At 42.7% G+C, this 16,394-nt stretch overlaps 5 protein-coding genes across 6 annotated transcripts; 2 read left to right on the top strand and 3 right to left on the bottom strand.

The window, feature by feature from the left end:
* Positions 1-50: 50 nt before the first annotated feature.
* On the bottom strand, positions 51-2,794 carry LOC6574968 (gastrula zinc finger protein XlCGF26.1). Of its 2 annotated transcripts, none has more exons than XM_002000959.4 (3): positions 1,659-2,791; positions 1,029-1,502; positions 51-761 (listed from the first exon to the last, which is right to left on the bottom strand). In XM_002000959.4, exons 1-3 carry the CDS (start codon positions 2,350-2,352, stop codon positions 229-231), a joined length of 1,701 nt encoding a protein of 566 aa, XP_002000995.1. In that variant the 5' UTR covers positions 2,353-2,791; the 3' UTR covers positions 51-228. The 2 variants fall into 2 exon arrangements, with proteins under 2 accessions (XP_002000995.1, XP_015023249.1); XM_015167763.3 differs by having other exon boundaries at positions 716-941; positions 1,659-2,794.
* Positions 2,795-3,299: 505 nt separating this feature from the next.
* On the bottom strand, positions 3,300-5,832 carry LOC116804865 (putative gustatory receptor 85a). The gene is made up of 2 exons (XM_032733604.2): positions 4,754-5,832; positions 3,300-4,690 (listed from the first exon to the last, which is right to left on the bottom strand). Exons 1-2 carry the CDS (start codon positions 5,726-5,728, stop codon positions 4,538-4,540), a joined length of 1,128 nt encoding a protein of 375 aa, XP_032589495.1. The 5' UTR covers positions 5,729-5,832; the 3' UTR covers positions 3,300-4,537.
* Positions 5,833-6,020: 188 nt separating this feature from the next.
* Positions 6,021-7,357, bottom strand: LOC122756997 (putative gustatory receptor 85a). The gene is made up of 2 exons (XM_044008011.1): positions 6,268-7,357; positions 6,021-6,204 (listed from the first exon to the last, which is right to left on the bottom strand). Exons 1-2 carry the CDS (start codon positions 7,240-7,242, stop codon positions 6,052-6,054), a joined length of 1,128 nt encoding a protein of 375 aa, XP_043863946.1. The 5' UTR covers positions 7,243-7,357; the 3' UTR covers positions 6,021-6,051.
* A 2,619-nt stretch (positions 7,358-9,976) lies between these two features.
* LOC6574966 lies at positions 9,977-14,094 on the top strand. Its single transcript, XM_002000957.3, has 5 exons — positions 9,977-11,657; positions 12,073-13,329; positions 13,388-13,395; positions 13,474-13,601; positions 13,789-14,094. The coding sequence occupies exons 1-5, from the start codon at positions 11,205-11,207 to the stop codon at positions 13,923-13,925; spliced, it is 1,983 nt and encodes a 660-aa protein (XP_002000993.2). The 5' UTR covers positions 9,977-11,204; the 3' UTR covers positions 13,926-14,094.
* Positions 14,095-14,455: 361 nt separating this feature from the next.
* Positions 14,456-16,161, top strand: LOC6574965 (NAD-dependent protein deacetylase Sirt2). Its single transcript, XM_002000956.4, has 4 exons — positions 14,456-14,744; positions 14,799-14,881; positions 14,934-15,030; positions 15,102-16,161. Exons 1-4 carry the CDS (start codon positions 14,603-14,605, stop codon positions 15,956-15,958), a joined length of 1,179 nt encoding a protein of 392 aa, XP_002000992.3. The 5' UTR covers positions 14,456-14,602; the 3' UTR covers positions 15,959-16,161.
* Positions 16,162-16,394: the final 233 nt, after the last annotated feature.

Here is a 16,394-nt window from a genome sequence, read left to right as displayed (position 1 = left end):
TATATGTTTATGTATTATGCATGTTTATATGTATTTTATGTATGTATGTACTTTATGTACTTATGCATGTATCCGATCGGTATCTGTATCTAGTATAACTGTATGTGCTTATGCATATTGCACGATTCCTCAATGGCTGCTTGGCTGACTGGCTGACAGACATGCGGGCGGGCGGGCGTTCGGTCGAGCGAGCTGGCTCGGGCTTGGGGACTCTGGCTGGGTGCTAGCCTAGCACGTGTGGACCCGCAAATGGTTTTGTAGTGTGCTCTTTTGCCGGAACTGCTTGGGACAGTAGGAACAGTTGTAGGGCTTCTCTCCGGTGTGGATCTTCATGTGGTTATTGAGCGTGGCCACTTGCCGGAAGCTAACCTCACAGATCTTGCACTTGTACGGCTTCTCGCCCGTGTGCGTTTTGATGTGGTTGACCAGAGTGCTCTGCTGCGAGAAGAACCGCCGGCAGACGCTACAGCCAAACGGACGATCCGGATTGTCACCCTTCAGCATATTGATGTTGCCCACATTTAGTCGAACGCCCTGCGCATTCTGATAGTGCTCGACTTTGGTGTTGGCCGCCGCCGCCGCTGCTACATTGCTGGCCACCACAGAGCTCACCGTAGTGCTGCCATCGAGGAAGTGTAGCAGCGGATGATGGTCCAGTTGAAGGATGTTGGGCGTTGTGCTGTGCAGGTTGTTGGGTAGCAAGCCGCTCGTTAGCTGCTGCGTGCCGGGAACAAGGGGCGCTGGCATGGTTGAGTGATCCACTAATAGTCCATAGCATAGATGTATTGATCGTTGCATAGATGGGGTTGGTTGATTGATAGACAGTTCGATTAACCGTTCAGTTCAGTTCAGTTGGTTGTTGGTTGTTGATCGTTGTTGTTGTTGTTGGGGTGTTGATTGGTTGTTGATTGGTTTGCATGCGTACAAAATTTAAATAAAAGCTTCGTTAGGGAAGTGCGTTAATGATCAATGCACACAGTGATAACAGAAAGCGGCTCAGTTGTAGGGCGAACACACAAGCGGCTCACCTGTGGCTGTGACTGTGGCTGGCTGGCTGGTTAGATGTGTGTGCGTCTTCATGTGGTTGGTGAGCGTGCTCTGCTGCCGGAACTGCATGTGGCAATAGGAACACGTGTATGGCTTGTCGCCGGTGTGTATCTTTTTGTGATTGGCCAATGTCGCTAGCTGGCTGAAGGACTTGTCGCAAGTCTCACACTTGTACGGCTTAGGATCGATGTGCGTCCGCTCGTGATTGTGCAGCGTGCTCAGCTGCGGGAAACGTCGCTTGCACACACTACACTGATACGGTTTCACCAGCTCCTCCGCCTGTGGCGAACTGTAGGTGCCCGAATATAGAGTCTTTGAGATTTGTACACGCTGCTGCTGATGCTGCTGCTGGTAGGCGTTGTGCATCTGATTCGACTGCGATTTACGGCTGTGCTTGCCGGAAGAGGACGGCGGCTGATAGTTGAGTAGCGACGTCGGCGTGCTTGACTCAGCCGCTGCAATTGCATGAGTAGGTGTGTGTGTGTGTGTGTTTGGATTAAAATCAAGAATTGAAGTTATGGATACTGAATGCTATATCTTATAATATATATATATATGTCTTTATATATATAGATACACATATCAATTCGATTCGCTTGTGCCGCACTTACCCTTATGCGTCTTAATGTGATTTATGAGCGTGCTCTGCTGGCGAAAGTCCTTGGCGCAAATATTGCACGTGAATGGTTTTTCACCAGTGTGGATCTTCACATGATTGGTCAGCGTCGAGATTTGGCGGAAGGCCTTGTCGCAGTGCTTGCACTTGTAGGGACGTTCGTCTGTGTGTATTTTCATATGATTGCGTAACGTGGTCAACTGCCGGAACTTGTTTTTGCACACGTGGCACTGCTTCTTCTTGCGCGGATCGTCCACCACAGACTCATCCTCGCTAATGACGCTCTGCACCTCCTGTTTCATGGGCGATATGGGCGTATGATTGCCACCGCTGTTCGTTGTGGTCGTCGAGATGTCGAGCAGGTGCACAAGCGGATGCTGTGGATGAAGCATGGCTTGATGGGTGGGATGCTGTATGGCCTGCACGGCAGTCAATTGATGCAAAGCAAACGGGCTCTGCTGCAGGCTCGCAATAGTCGTTGGCTGCTGTAAGCTATTGGGGCCGATGCCTCCGCCACCGGAGCCGCCGCCACCACCGCTGCCGCCTCCACCTCCTCCGCCACCGCCACCACCACCACCACCACCACCTCCGCCGCCACCGCCAACGCTATGCGTGGCAAGCTGTGCTGGCGCATAGTGCTGATAGTTGGCCATAGCAGCTGTCGCGGCCGTCGCATGATTCAAATGCATTTTACTTGCTTTCGTTAATTAGGTTGCGCCCTTTGAGGTATTCGAGAAAATCGTCTGCGCGAGCGTCAGCTTTCTTATATTATTGTCTGCTCATGAAGGTAACGTTATACAATTAAGTCGAAAAGTCGCAGCCATTTGCACAAGCACCCCGTCGGTTTGTTATTTTAGATGTCTGCTCGTTTCGGTCGCGGCTGCTGCTTTGCCAACGGCCACACGTTGCGTTCCACGTATGCGCTGTGGCGCTCAATATGGTGTACACTTTGCGCGGCACAACATTCCACACACTTTGCAACGTTTTTGCAATTGCTTGTGGCGCTTTTTGTGTGATTTGTGCAAATTTTCTCAGGCCACGCTCTTTTTTATCCTTATCAAAACAAAAATGACTGGCGTGGTTTTCCAGGGCTGCCGAACGTTCAGAGCTGCATCGACAAGATTCGGTGCACGTTCGACTACCTCCTATCGATTGCCAAAAATCAAATGCAACTTCTCATGAGGGTTGCTCACTCAAATCATCGTTACCTCAAAGCAACAAAGGTATCGATAGTATATATCGACTGCATTTCGATACATCGCACACTTATATTTATCATATTAATCAATTTTTTTTTTAAATAATTACAGGTAATAATAATATTTGTATTTTGCTTCTTTTTTTTTTTGTAAAACAACGACTAAGCTTATGCAGATTCAAAATGTTGTAATCGTTTTGTATCATGTATATAAATTGAAGTAAAATGCTACTTAAAACAACAAGAAAAAATTTACGATTAATCGTAACTACGTTAAATAAGTGGACATTAGTGTTTTGCCATGTTAGTTGCAAGGCCAGCCAATAATTCTGAAATATGATAATATTTATGAATACTAAACAAAATACGTTAAACAAGATTTACTTACAATGCGTTCTATGAGCTCACAATTTACATAGGGATAACGCAGTATAACGATTGTCTTTTCATTAATTGTTTTTACGAGATCTGCAACGCTAGCAAAATTATATAGTTCAATTCCTTCAATAATAGTCAGAGATACTTGAAAAAAGTGAGTGTGACGGGTTTGTGTATCAGTGGTCTTCCAAAAAAAGAACTTGAGCAATTGTATAGACATTAAAATTAAAATGACTAACAAGAAATACAAGGAATGAAAACAATGGGTGCTTAAAAATTTCGCAAAACTCATTTATCATTCGAATAAGTTTATAATACGATTGGTGACATTTTAACATTTTCCGAGTTTTTTTCATTTCTTGGAATTGATTCCTGAAGTAAGTATTCTAAGTTTGAAGTTTCAAGAGGATCAGACACATTTGAAAGATTATAACAAAGACTATGGAATGAAATCCATATCGCAAATCCCTTCAAACAATAAAACATATTCATGCGCCTCTTATGAAGAAGTATGAATATCAAAACTAATCGAGGCAAGAAGAAGAGTAATCTTATCCATAAAATTTGTTTGAGATATGCTTGCTGAGCTGTTATGACGGAAGAGTTGAATTCGAATACAGACTCCTTTAATTTGATCAGGTAATTTTTCATCTGAATTATCCTTTTTTGTTGGCGCTGTGCACAGATTATACAGCTTAAGATCGACATCATTCGAGCATAGGGATATATGCTGATTAAGAAGGTCATCAACTTATATTGGCTCAGATCCAAGGGCAAGTTAATCCAATTTGCTTTTAATGTAAATGATGTCGTTGCTAATATGAAGAGAATCGATCCACATCGCGACTTAATTATGCGACCCGTTCGCGTATCGTACCGGAATTCTGCAACTCCACAGAATACCAAAAAATATGTAACCCCTGTGTAAACGTAATGCTCTTCCCAGAACATTTTCACCGGAACTGATGGACGCCAAGGCGCATGAAACGAATTCAACTAAATCGATTAGCTAAACGGACTTAAAAGTCTTGAAAAGGGTGTGAGATCTGTAAACAGAAAATGACAGCCTGATATATCTAGCTGACAGTTGAGGAACTATACTATATCAGAATGCAGTGGATGAACAGTAAGAAAATGTACGTCTTTATTAAATTATTTTTATTAAATTATCGTTGATTGCTTGGGAGGTAAGTTAAGATGTGGCGTATATTGTGTTTTGTTATGTAATGTATATAATAAAAGTATCGTAAAATATTTGAATAATATTCGATATTCACAACTATCCATTAAACGTGTATTCACAAAAATTCATAGTCACTTTGTATTATGTATATTATGTGAAGTACGATGCCCGTTACAACTGCAAAGAACAAATTTAGGTCGATGTGTAGAACCCCAAAGATGTTTATCGACTTATTTTGCCATTTTAGCTGCAGAGCTAGCCAGTCATTCTATAGCAGAAGAAGGATATCGTTAATATTATAAGATTAAATAAGTATAAATGGAGTACATACACTTCGTTCTATTACATCCGAATCATAGGGAGAGTAGCGTAAAATTAGAAATGTTTCATCATGAAGTCGGCTAGCCGTATGAGCTATGCTAGCCAGAATGTAGAGCTCAAATAAATTACTGATATTCATAAACAATGAAATCCATTCATTGATGGAGCTATTCAAAGTCAAAGGATTTCCAAGCATCATCCGACAAAATGAGTATCCACTTATACAGGCGTTGCAAATCAGATTAAGCAAATAACAAGACAATTGATATTTAAAAATGTCGCAGAGCTCATTAAGCATATTAAGTAGTTTATAGTACTTTCGATGAGCTTCAAAAACTTTCGGCGCTTTCCTGGACATTGCCATTGGATCAACAAATAACTGCTCTAGGTAGATTTGCAGCGCCATGAAAGAGTAGCAGATCTGCCAGATGATATTAAGTAACAGAAAATACGCGCCACGCAGTATGTTTACTGCTCCTTGAATGGCTAGAGTAAATAGAATGTCCGAATTTGAAGTAAACATCCATAAGATTAATATAACTGTCTGTTGCACAAATACAAATATTTTTATCCAGTAAAACTTTTGAAGTTGCGGTTTCTTGGAATGATTGAAGCAGCTATTGGATACAGTTATGAACTCGTCCATCCTTAGTAGATCCCTAACCATCTCGAATATCCTTTGCTGTCCCATTTGCACACAGAAAATACTGCTCCCAAGTGATAGCAGCATTACACCAGGTCTTCCCCATAAATAGAGAGTCATTAGCTTCGATCGCGTAGAAAGTGTGTCCACATTATAGCAAGCTAGAAATACTTTTACACCGAAATGGCACAATAGATATAAAGAAATTATTCGCGAATAAATACGCAGCAATCGCGACTTTCTAATATTGTCCGTCCGTATATCAAAATAGAATTCAGAGACTCCAGAAAACGCTACTATATAGGATATCCAGGCGTATACGTAATGCTTGCGCGAGGTCATTTTTGCGACTATTTGAAAGCCTTAAGTGAATGCTGTTGAGCGCGTTTAATCAATTAATGCTCAAATTGTGTTATGGCCGAATGAAAAGTGAAAAATAAATAGGAAGTGACAGCTAGCGTCATATAAGTGATATCTGAAATCTCTAAAATATCATTACTTAAGTCAAGTTATTAATGACAACAGTTCTTTATTTTTCTCTTTCTCTCTCTCTCTCTCTCTCTCTCCCTTTCTCTGTTTCTCTCTAACTAAATTTGATAATCCATTAGCTTATAATTATGAGTATCAAGTATTTATTTCAGCATTTCATTAAAGTAAGCTCAGGTTTACAAATAATTATAGTCGCTCTGTATTATGTATATGATATTAAGTGCAATATTAGTCACGACCAGATATACCAAACGGGGATTGATGTTCAGCACGCCGAAGAGGTTGATATTCTTATTTTGCCAGGTTATCTGCAGGGCTAGCCAGTCATTCTATAAAAGGGAGATAAATATAGCTTAATATAAAAATGTGCTACATCAAAGTAAATGACATACGCCCCGTTCTAATACAGCCGAGTCAAAGTTGGAGGAGCGTAAAATCTGAAATGTTTCATCATGGAGCTCAGTAGCCATGTTAACGATGCTAGCCAGAACCAAGAGCTCAAATATTCGATTCATGTTTTGACACGTCAATAGCCATTCAGTCGCGGGACTATATATTTGCAAGGGTTTGCCAACCAACTGTCGACAAAATAAATATCCACAGAGACAAGCACTGCAGAACGTGTAGAGCAAATAAAAAGCTAGCGGATACTTAAATATCTCGCTGAATTCGTTTATCATTCGCATTAGTCTGTAGTACATTCGGTGGACTTCCAAAACTTTATGCTCCTTCCGTGCTATGGTCTCTCTATCAGATAACAACTGGCTGAGACATGATTGCAGATTCATGAAGGTATAGCAGATCAGCCAGATGATGTGAAACGACAGATAGTACAGCCCGTTCCTTATAAGCTTTGATTCGATGATGCTACAATAAACTATTAACTCTTCACCAACGATGACCGGCTGTAGCAGGAGTAGGATGGTGTGTGCGACAAGTATCAAGAATCTAATCAAGAATAGGCTCAGCAGGCGTGGCTGATCTGGGGGGGTGGCACAACAGCTACATGTGGCTATCAGCTCATCCATCTTTAGCAGATCTTTGAGCATCTCTAAGAGCCTTTTCTGCCACACTCGCGCACATAAAATACAGCTCAGCAATGCCATCAATGTGTTGCATGGAGAGGCACAAACTAAGAAAGCCATTAATTTCGATTTCGTAGTATATGCTGGAAATTTCTTCCCATGCGCAAGCAACACCGAAAAGAAAGAGCAAAAAATAATCGCGCACAGCAATCGGCAATAAATGCGCAGCAGACGCGATTTTATTAGTCCCCTGCTGCGCATGTCAAAGTAGAACTCCGCGATACCGCAAAGGGCCAGGAAATATGTTATCCAAGCGTATACGAACTGTTTGCCCGAGGACATTGCGGCGACTACTTGAAGGAACTTTGTGCAAACTACATTTAATCAATAAGCGTTCAAAAGTCGTCGTCGAGATAAAGTGTAAACTCAATAGAAAATGACAGTTATTGATATCTGAAATGTTATATTTGTAAATAGTCATTGACTTACTCTGATAAAAGCGTTGATTGTGCATACAAATTTCTATAATTCTTGAGTCAATTAATGATAATTAAAACTTTCTTTTATTTTGTAGTTGCAAATTAATGAAAGACAAACATCAGAGAATTTTGGCAGATTTACCTCTCTCTAAGACATTTCTGAACCATACGACCCTTAATAATTTTCACTGTTTTTGTCAATATATATAATTGTAATCGCTCTGCATTACGTATATTATATTAAGAAATGTGTTTACAACAATCAAAAACACCAAATTTAGGATGATGTCCAGAACCCTGAAGATGTTGAAACTTTTATTTTGCCATGTTAGCTGCAGGGCTAGCCATTCATTCTATGATTGAGAGAGAAATTCATAAATGAATAATAGCTTAACTTAATAAAGTATGTGGAGCCTACGCTTCGTTCCTCGACATCCGTGTTGAAGGTAAGATGAACTCATGAACTCTAGCAGTCAGGTTAACTATGCAGCCCAGAGCATTGAGTTCACATATGCCGAGGCTGCTTAATAATATTATAATGTAAGTGTTGTAAGGATTCAATGTTTTTATAGGATTTCCCAGCAGTAGGCGAAAAAGGAAGTATCCATTTCTGCAGAATTTGGTGAAACTTAGGAGCAGACAAAAACCAGTCGGATACTTGAAAATCTCACAGCTATCGCTAGTGATACGAACAAGCTTATAATACATTCCATGCGCTTCCAGGACGGTTTGCTCTTTTCTTGCGACTGGCATGGGATCAAGATATAATTGCTTTAGGTAAGACTGAAGTTTTATGAGTGCACTGCAGGTCTGCCAGAGTACATTAAATGTCAGGAAATAGCATCCATACCTCACAAGTCTTGATCCGAGTATGATGAGGTAACCACCAAAGTCTTTACGACTAAGGAACATCTGTAGTACGACTGCTATAACTCGCGCCATAAGTAGCAATACTCTAAGCTAGAATATCTTTGCATATATAACAGACCTGAAGCTGTGGCGAAATTACTGTGTGTAGTAATCAGCTTTTCAATCCTTAGTAAATCCCTAACGATCTGCGATATCTTCTGCTGCCAGCGCTGTGCTCAAGAAACACTGATTACATTCGTTATCCATATTATCGTGGAGACGGCATTCATCATGAAAATCAGTAGTTTGGAATGCGTGGTAAATTTCGGGATTACATGTGAGTTTATAAATGAGACCAAAGAAAAAAAAAAAAAAAAAAAAAAACACACACACACAATATACAAAATAATCTACGAAAAATACGCAGGAAACGCGACTTTACGACTTTGCCCGCGCCAATGTCAATGTAATATTCGGCCACTGCACAAAGCGCCAAGAAATATGTTATCCATGCGCATACGAATTGCTTTCTCCAGGACATTTTCCCGACTACTTAAATGCTTTACTTGAATGCAGCCGACTGCATTTAATGAATTGGAAATGGGTGCTCTAATCATATGACTAGCGAGTAGAAAGTGGGAAATAAATTGGAATTGACAGCTCGTTTAATATAACTGCTATCTGATATCTTGTACTTATATCTACGATTTACTGTCACCTATCAAAGGAAATGCACGTAGTTCAAATATAGTTTTATACCGCGAGGCAATCCAATAAAGAGTCTAAATAATATAATATTAAAAAATAAAAAATTAGATACTTAATATATCTGATATTAAATAAGAAATCTGCGAGATTAGCCACAGAAATACTTATATTCATATAATTTATATATAATATCATTTGTATTTATTTTTGAACGCTCTCGTAATAAAAACCTTCATCTTTTAACATACACATCTAATAGACAATATTAAATTGAATCATTTTATTTTCAGATAAGCTTAATAGTTCTCAAACTCTGCTTACATCTGAAAATATCTGTAGTCGCTCTGCACAATGTATATTATGTGAAGTACGATGCTAGTGACGATTAGAAATATCAATTTATGATCGATGTTCAAGACTCCGAATATGTTGATCGTCTTATTTTGCCAAGTTAGCTGCAGGGCTAGCCAGTCATTCTAGGATAAAAAGGACTATTGAAATCTTGACAAACCATTGAAATGATTTACTTACGCTTCGTTCCAACTGCTTCGAGGCAAAGTTAGAGGAGCGCAGGATGTGAAATGTTTCATCATGTAGTTTACAAACCATATTCGCTATGATGGCGAAAATTAAGAGGTCCATCACATTGAAAGCATTTACCAGTATCAAAAACGCTTCTGTGGTAAAACTATTGGGTTTTTGGATTATTCCAAGCAGCTTACGAAAGAAATAATATCCAGTCAAACAAGCGTTGCAACCGAGCTGGATCAAGAATAAGGCCAGCGAATACTTAAAAATGTCACAAAATGTGTTTATCATTTGAATTAGTTTATAGTACATCCGATGCATCTCCAGGACTTTTTGCACTCTCCTTGACATTGACATTGGCTCAATTAACAGTCGCTCCAGGTACATTTGTAGCCCTAAGAAAAAATAACAGATGTGCCACACGATGGTGAACTGCATGAAAAAGAAGCCACACGATACGACTCGTGCTCCAGTAATGCTAATATGAAGGATGACATTTTTGATGTCCGCAACTATCCGTGACATAAATAGAACTGTTCGAACTATCGCAAGTAATAGTCTGACCCAGTATAGCTTTAGCAGGAAGGATCTATTTGATGGAGTGACGCAAAGGTGTGATTCGGTTATCAGATTGTCTATCCTTAGAAGATCCTTAAACATCTCAAGAATGCTCTGCTGCTTGAATTGAGAGCCGATCATGCAGGCCGTAAACAATATGAATGAGATTAAGGGCTGAGAATAGACTAAGACGTTCATAAGCTTGGAGTACGTAGGAATTATCGGGTACATTTTCCAATATATTATATTGACCCGGCAGAGCGCACAGAATACAGTTGCACAAATTATCCGACCATAGATGCGCATTACGCGCGACTTTCTGAATTGGCCCGTGCGAATATCAAAGTAGAAGGCAGCGACGCCGTAAGACATCAGAAAATATGTTATCCACGCGTACATAACGTGGTTTCCCGAAGACATTTTTCCGCCGACTGAACAGTGTAGAGCTGCATTCGCTGAGCTGAACGAAAATTAATTTGAGAAATGCATTTAAGATGCGTGAGTTGATAAAAGGAAATGTGACAGCTCAGTGGGGCTAACACTTACTGTTATTTGCATAATGTATATGGTTTAAGTGTCCAGTTATGAAAGAGTTTGGTATTGCCAAGTAATATCTTATAGTTGAAGTGTAAAAGACTTGACTGCCAAAGTATACCCAACAGACGATATAGTCTTGGTCCATTCAGCTATGGCCGACTCATCGAGTCTTAACGGGGTCTATGGTCATAGAGGGGTTGTCTCTTTTCAATAATGCCGAAACACACACGAAAGCATCACAGCTGCCGAACACATCGATCGGATTGGATTTGATGTTTGGATCATGCGTCGCGCGTTCAACATTGTTTAGTGCTTTGGCAGCAATCGCGTCAATCAGTCGGACGAGCGGATCGTAAACTCTAATTAAACTACAAAAAAAAAAAAAAAAGTTTGCCAAAGCAATTGCAAACGAAAATGTGTGGGGCTCAGTTCGCTTGATAGTTGGGAGAAAATTAGAGAACCTTGGATTCGAGCTAACCATTTTCAATTAGAGGCGAAAATAATGCAATTTATGAACGCGCACAGAATTTGCGACATTTTTTGCTAAACGGATTTCATGCTTCAGTTACACTTACAACAGCAACAACAACAACACCATCATCCACTAATAACACTGAATTAAAAAAACAGTTAGCGCGTTTATCAATGTGCAAGGTCAGAGCCAACATGACCCTCGGAGCACACCTCATGTGCAGCTTGATTGGGCTAGGGCTGCTGTTGTTGCCCGGCCACGCCCACTACATACAAATCGATCACGAGGAGTTTCGGGCCAGTGGCTATCCCCATCCACCGCCGCCACCAGCTGCACTGACGCCGCTGGAGCTGGAGCGTCTGCCGCATGTGCTGGCCAAGCAGCTGACGCCGGCTGAGGTGATGGTCGATCTGACCAACGATCTGACCCATCGGCTGCTCCACTATCACTCCATACTCAATCGGAATAACTTTGCGTTCTCGCCGACGGCACTGGTCAGCGTGCTGGTGGCCCTCTACGAGGGCTCCACGGCCAGGAGCGCCACAGAGCTGCGCAATGTGCTTCAGCTGCCCAGCAATCGTGACGTCATACGCGTCGGCTACCGTGACATACACCGACGGCTGCGGGTAAGCCCTACCCCACGCACAGTTTGTTTTTGGCTACAATAAAAATATTCACATGCTTCGCTTCACATTCCACCATCCACCCCCCTTCGCTCCCACTTGAAATAAATGTCTAATATTCGACTGATAAATGAAAATAAAACCAATTCGCGTCATGCTGCGGCGCTTTGTGTTAAACATATATATTGATACCAAATAGATCATTCGGAATTGTGCCGCCGGCCAATAGCTCCAAATTCTGCTTATCGCTGCCCAATTGTGGCTTAAAACGCGTTCGACAGTTCGTTGACCCCAATCTGCGATGAGTGGCCGAATTTTTTCGGCATGAATAGAATTTATAATTGATAGACCTAGCACAGTTGATCTGATCTGATTAGAGTACAATGCGTATTTGTGATAAGCGCTTCATTATTTGCAGACCTACTTCTTCGGCTCCGACAATCCCCTGAAGGGGCTCAGCCTGAGCCGCGCCAATGTGACCGTGCTGAAGGACTTTGAGACTGTGCTCATGTTCTATGGCTACGATCTGAGTGTCGACATGACCTCGTCGACGCCAGCGAATATGACAGTGGGCGTGGCCAATGCCACCGTGGCGGGCAATGCGACGGCTGAGGAGATGCAGGCTCCGACAAGCACGCCCCAGGATGTGGACACAACAGCAGCAACCGAGCTGCCCACTAGCACCACCGCAGAGCCAGTCACCAGCACAGCCATGCCCACGACCACCACAACAACAGAGGAGACAACCACAACCACAACTGAAGCGGAGACAACAGCCACAGAGGCGGCTACAGAGGCTACCACCTCCGCGGAGGCCTCTGAGGCCGCTGAGCCAGCCGCCGGCGAGGATGAGGCAGCCGAGCTGGTGTCCGCCTTTGTCGCCGAAGAGGATGCCGAACCCTTTCTGCGCATACAAAAGGCGCGCGTCTCGCGTCTGCCCGTTAGCAAGCTGCAGGCACCGCTCAAGCACTCCAATCCCATAACGCCTAAGCCCGGCTATTTGCCCAGCGCTCGCATTAGCGTCCTGCCCATGATGGCCCGTCAGATGGCAGATGTGCGACCCACACACCGACAGACTGTGCCTCACTTTGGCGCACGTTCAGCTGCGCCCACGTCCATGTCCTCGCCTAACACAACGCGCAGATCGAATGGGGCGACTCGGCACAAGCGCCATGTGTTGGGCTACAAAGAGCTGGACGCGAATCTCTTTGTGACGCTGTTCAGCCCGCATGCACCACATGGCCCACCACATCCGCTGCCCATACCGCCGACAGCAGCCTTTGCGCACATCTCAAACGACTTTGATCCGCACTTCATCAGCGATGGAGCTGAGGGCAAAACCAACTACAATACGGATGTGATCAGTCATGTGTTCTATCTGGGCAGCCAGCAGGTGGTGCACACCACATTTAAGGTGTACAATGCGGTGCTCTACTACAAGTACTTCGAGCATCTGAAGATGAGCGTGCTGGAGCTGGAGCTGGACACACCCGAGTACAATTTGATGATCTTGCTGCCCGACTACCACATGGACATTGTGGCCGCAGCTGCCTCGTTGAAGCTGGGGCCCACGCTGCGGCTGATGCGCAAGCAGCTGAAGCCACGCTGGGTGCAGGCCATCATACCCGACTTCAAGCTGCACGGCACCATGTTCCTGACCAACGATCTGCAGAATGTAAGCAAATAGAGAGATCCTTAAGGCGGTATATTTATTAATTTACTTCCATTTACAGATGGGCATGTAAGCAGGCAGGGCCAATAGCTGTATATCTATAAATGCTGGAAGCACTTTTACTTTTCTTTTGTAATCAATTTTTAGCTGTGATATCTTCGAGCCGAACCGCGCCGACTTTCGACCCATGACTGAGGAGAAGGGCGTCTATGTGCGACACATTGAGCAATCGATCGATGTCAACATCCGAACGCATCCGATCAATCAGCTCAAACGTAAGTAGCTGTTGCATTGCTCTGTTGCAACATTGCAGCCCACACCTCGACGCATTGAGGCGCAACGCACTGAGGTGTTAGCCAGCAGCCCCACCTGCAACTTGGATTGCAACAATACCAGCAGCAGCAACAGCAGCAGTGGCAGTGGCAAGATAAATGTGCAATAACTATTTCCCTTTTTGCTCAGGCAACACAGGCGCCCAAACGAAGCCCATACAGATCTCTGTGAATCATCCGTTTCTGTTTTTCATCATCGATCGCGACTTAGACGTGGCCGTCATGTCGGGCCGCATACTCAATCCACTCAATGTGCGCATACAATGAGCTCTGGGCACTGGAGCACAACGAAGGTCAACGGATTGAACAGCATTGAAAGCGAAGTTGGAAGCATTACTTGCTTCCTGGTGCCAGCCTAACATACATCTTCAGTTGTACAATTGTAATGTAAATAATGCAAATGTTTTCTTTTTATAAATGATGCTCACTTTTTTTAAACACAATAAATCTATATAAAACCTCATGTTTCTATTGACGGACGAACAGATGCCACAACATTAATTATACTGTTGGTCTTTGGTTGATTTTCTTTCTTTTTTTTTTTTTTAATTTTATATTCATATATCTATTATGTTTCATCTCAATAGTTCCAAATTTATAATTATTAAAATTATTAAATAAAAAGTTATTCAATTTTATTAGTCGTTTGTTTTGCTTTTCCGTTAAAAGTTAAATTTAATTTGGCTAACTGCCACTGACCCAACCATTCGATATATCGATATAAATAATGTTAGTTTTGTATCAGGCAGCTTTGCAGTGTCTGTGTGCAATACAGTCTGGCAGCACTATGTCCATGGCCTTGAAATTTTCGTACAAGGATAAGAAAAATATTCGTACAACGCACATCAAATCAAAATATTATTAGAACGCAAATTCTTTTTAATTTGTTTTATTAAGTATATTAAATTGCTATTAAATATAGCTTGAGTGAGAATTAACGTAGAATGAGTGACAGCGACGAGAATGAAGGGAAAAGTGGCAAACAGGACGGGCTGCCCACCAAGCCGTCGACGTTGTTGTGTACGCCGACGTCGAAGTCAGCAGCGACAGCAACAGATACAGATTCTGGCAGTCAAGGCGAAGAAGGTTTTGAGCGATTCAACTAATTGTTGAATTTGTTGTCAGATAATTCATTTTCAGATGGCACCGTGGACATGATTCGTCGATTCTTTTCACAGACTTTCAGTTTGACCTCGGACAACGAAACCCCAACTGTGGACAAGGTGAGTTATTGAAATTTGATATCTAAGTTACTTATCCACATCCTGGCTGTAGGTAATTCCGGAGCTTACCTTCGAGGGCCTATCGATACACTGGCGCGAAAAGGGCTTTAAGAAGATTATAACTATGGTGGGTGCTGGTATCTCCACTTGTGAGTTGACATTTCATTGAATGTTTATTTTGCAAGTGTTAATTTTTGTACAAATATGAAAAGTTCTTTAGCTGCGGGTATTCCTGACTTTCGTTCGCCTGGCTACGGTCTGTACAGCAACAAGAAGCAGCATAAGTTGCCTCACCCAACGGCCATATTTGACGTGGAGAATTTCCAGAGAAATCCGGCCCCATTCTTCGAACTAGCCAAGGAGCTGTATCCGGGGTCATTTGTGCCAACTCCGGCACATTACTTTATCCGCCTGTTGCACGAGAAGGGCGTGCTACAGCGCCACTATACTCAGAACATCGATATGCTGGAGCGTCTGGCTGGCCTGCCGGAGGAGAAGCTCATTGAGGCAATTGGCAGCTTTAATACGAATCATTGTCTCAATTGCAAGCAGCTCTACGATATGGCCTGGATGAAGAAGAAGATTTTCTCCGATCATCTGCCCATTTGTGAGCAGTGCAAGGGCCTGGTGAAGCCGGACATTGTTTTTATTGGCGAAAATCTGCCAGATAAGTTTTACTCCAGTCCCGACGAGGACTTCAAGGAGTGCGATTTGCTTATCATCATGGGCACATCTTTGGAGATGCAGCCGTTTGCCTCGCTAATCCACCGGGCTGGCCCGCGCTGCATTCGCCTGTTGATTAATCGGGATGCGGTTGGTCGTGCCAGTTTCGCACCTTGGATGGACGCCAATGGCGAGGCTCTGCTTTACGGCGAGACTAAGAATACGCGTGACGTGGCGTTCCTTGGGGATTGTGATGCCGGCGTCTGGGCCTTGGCCGAAGCGCTTGGTTGGGAAGACGAGTTACAGCAACTAATTAGCAATGGACAACGAGAACTGGAGGAGGAGAAGGACAACATAGTTGTCTATTATGGAGACGAAATACAGACTGCGGTAATTGATAGTGCCAAGAAATAGAGAGGGTATGAGGCTAAATTGAACTGGTTTTTCCGATTTCATTATATTAGATGTTGCAAATATATATTTAGTGTTAAATAGAAAGTTTATCTTGCGTTAAATATGTGTGCATATGTATGTCTATTAGTGTGCGTTATATGCAAATTTTTGTGGTTATCAAATTAAAGCATCCAAGTATATTTATGTGTGTTTACCGAAACGAACCAAGCATGTGTTTCACTCGTTTTTAATTATTCAAGCGCCATTAGCGTCGCTGTACAACATCGACCGCAAAAGCTCTCTTTTCAGTTTGGGTCAAACTTCCGGCCCAGCCTGGCCGACCAAGTCGGCAACAAAGGTTAATTTCTCATCTCAGCCAGGCAATTGTAATCGCACACACACACACACGCACACACACACACACTAATACATAAACAAGCACACACAAAGTCGATTG

This window comes from Drosophila mojavensis, unplaced genomic scaffold (genome assembly GCF_018153725.1).
Source record: "Drosophila mojavensis isolate 15081-1352.22 unplaced genomic scaffold, ASM1815372v1 contig_231, whole genome shotgun sequence".
NCBI classification, from domain to species: Eukaryota; Metazoa; Arthropoda; class Insecta; order Diptera; family Drosophilidae; genus Drosophila; species Drosophila mojavensis.
This window is presented reverse-complemented; position numbering and strand designations above follow the sequence as displayed.

Bases quoted from the DNA above. Each gene is read 5' to 3' on its own strand.
- LOC6574966 (XM_002000957.3), top strand. From the start codon at position 11,205: ATGTGCAAGGTCAGAGCCAACATGACCCTCGGAGCACACCTCATGTGC. The intron at 11,658-12,072 runs GTAAGCCCTACC...CATTATTTGCAG, and splicing joins ACATACACCGACGGCTGCGG to ACCTACTTCTTCGGCTCCGA. The intron at 13,602-13,788 runs GTAAGTAGCTGT...CTTTTTGCTCAG, and splicing joins TCCGATCAATCAGCTCAAAC to GCAACACAGGCGCCCAAACG.
- LOC6574965 (XM_002000956.4), top strand. From the start codon at position 14,603: ATGAGTGACAGCGACGAGAATGAAGGGAAAAGTGGCAAACAGGACGGG. The intron at 14,745-14,798 runs GTTTTGAGCGAT...ATTCATTTTCAG, and splicing joins TGGCAGTCAAGGCGAAGAAG to ATGGCACCGTGGACATGATT. The intron at 15,031-15,101 runs GTGAGTTGACAT...AAAGTTCTTTAG, and splicing joins GGGTGCTGGTATCTCCACTT to CTGCGGGTATTCCTGACTTT.
- LOC6574968 (XM_002000959.4), bottom strand. From the start codon at position 2,352: ATGCATTTGAATCATGCGACGGCCGCGACAGCTGCTATGGCCAACTAT. The intron at 1,503-1,658 runs GTAAGTGCGGCA...ATGCAATTGCAG, and splicing joins TCACATTAAGACGCATAAGG to CGGCTGAGTCAAGCACGCCG. The intron at 762-1,028 runs GTGAGCCGCTTG...ATGGACTATTAG, and splicing joins AGCCACAGTCACAGCCACAG to TGGATCACTCAACCATGCCA.
- LOC122756997 (XM_044008011.1), bottom strand. From the start codon at position 7,242: ATGTCCTCGGGCAAACAGTTCGTATACGCTTGGATAACATATTTCCTG. The intron at 6,205-6,267 runs GTATGTCATTTA...TCCCTTTTATAG, and splicing joins CGGCTGTATTAGAACGGGGC to AATGACTGGCTAGCCCTGCA.
- LOC116804865 (XM_032733604.2), bottom strand. From the start codon at position 5,728: ATGACCTCGCGCAAGCATTACGTATACGCCTGGATATCCTATATAGTA. The intron at 4,691-4,753 runs GTATGTACTCCA...CTTCTGCTATAG, and splicing joins CGGATGTAATAGAACGAAGT to AATGACTGGCTAGCTCTGCA.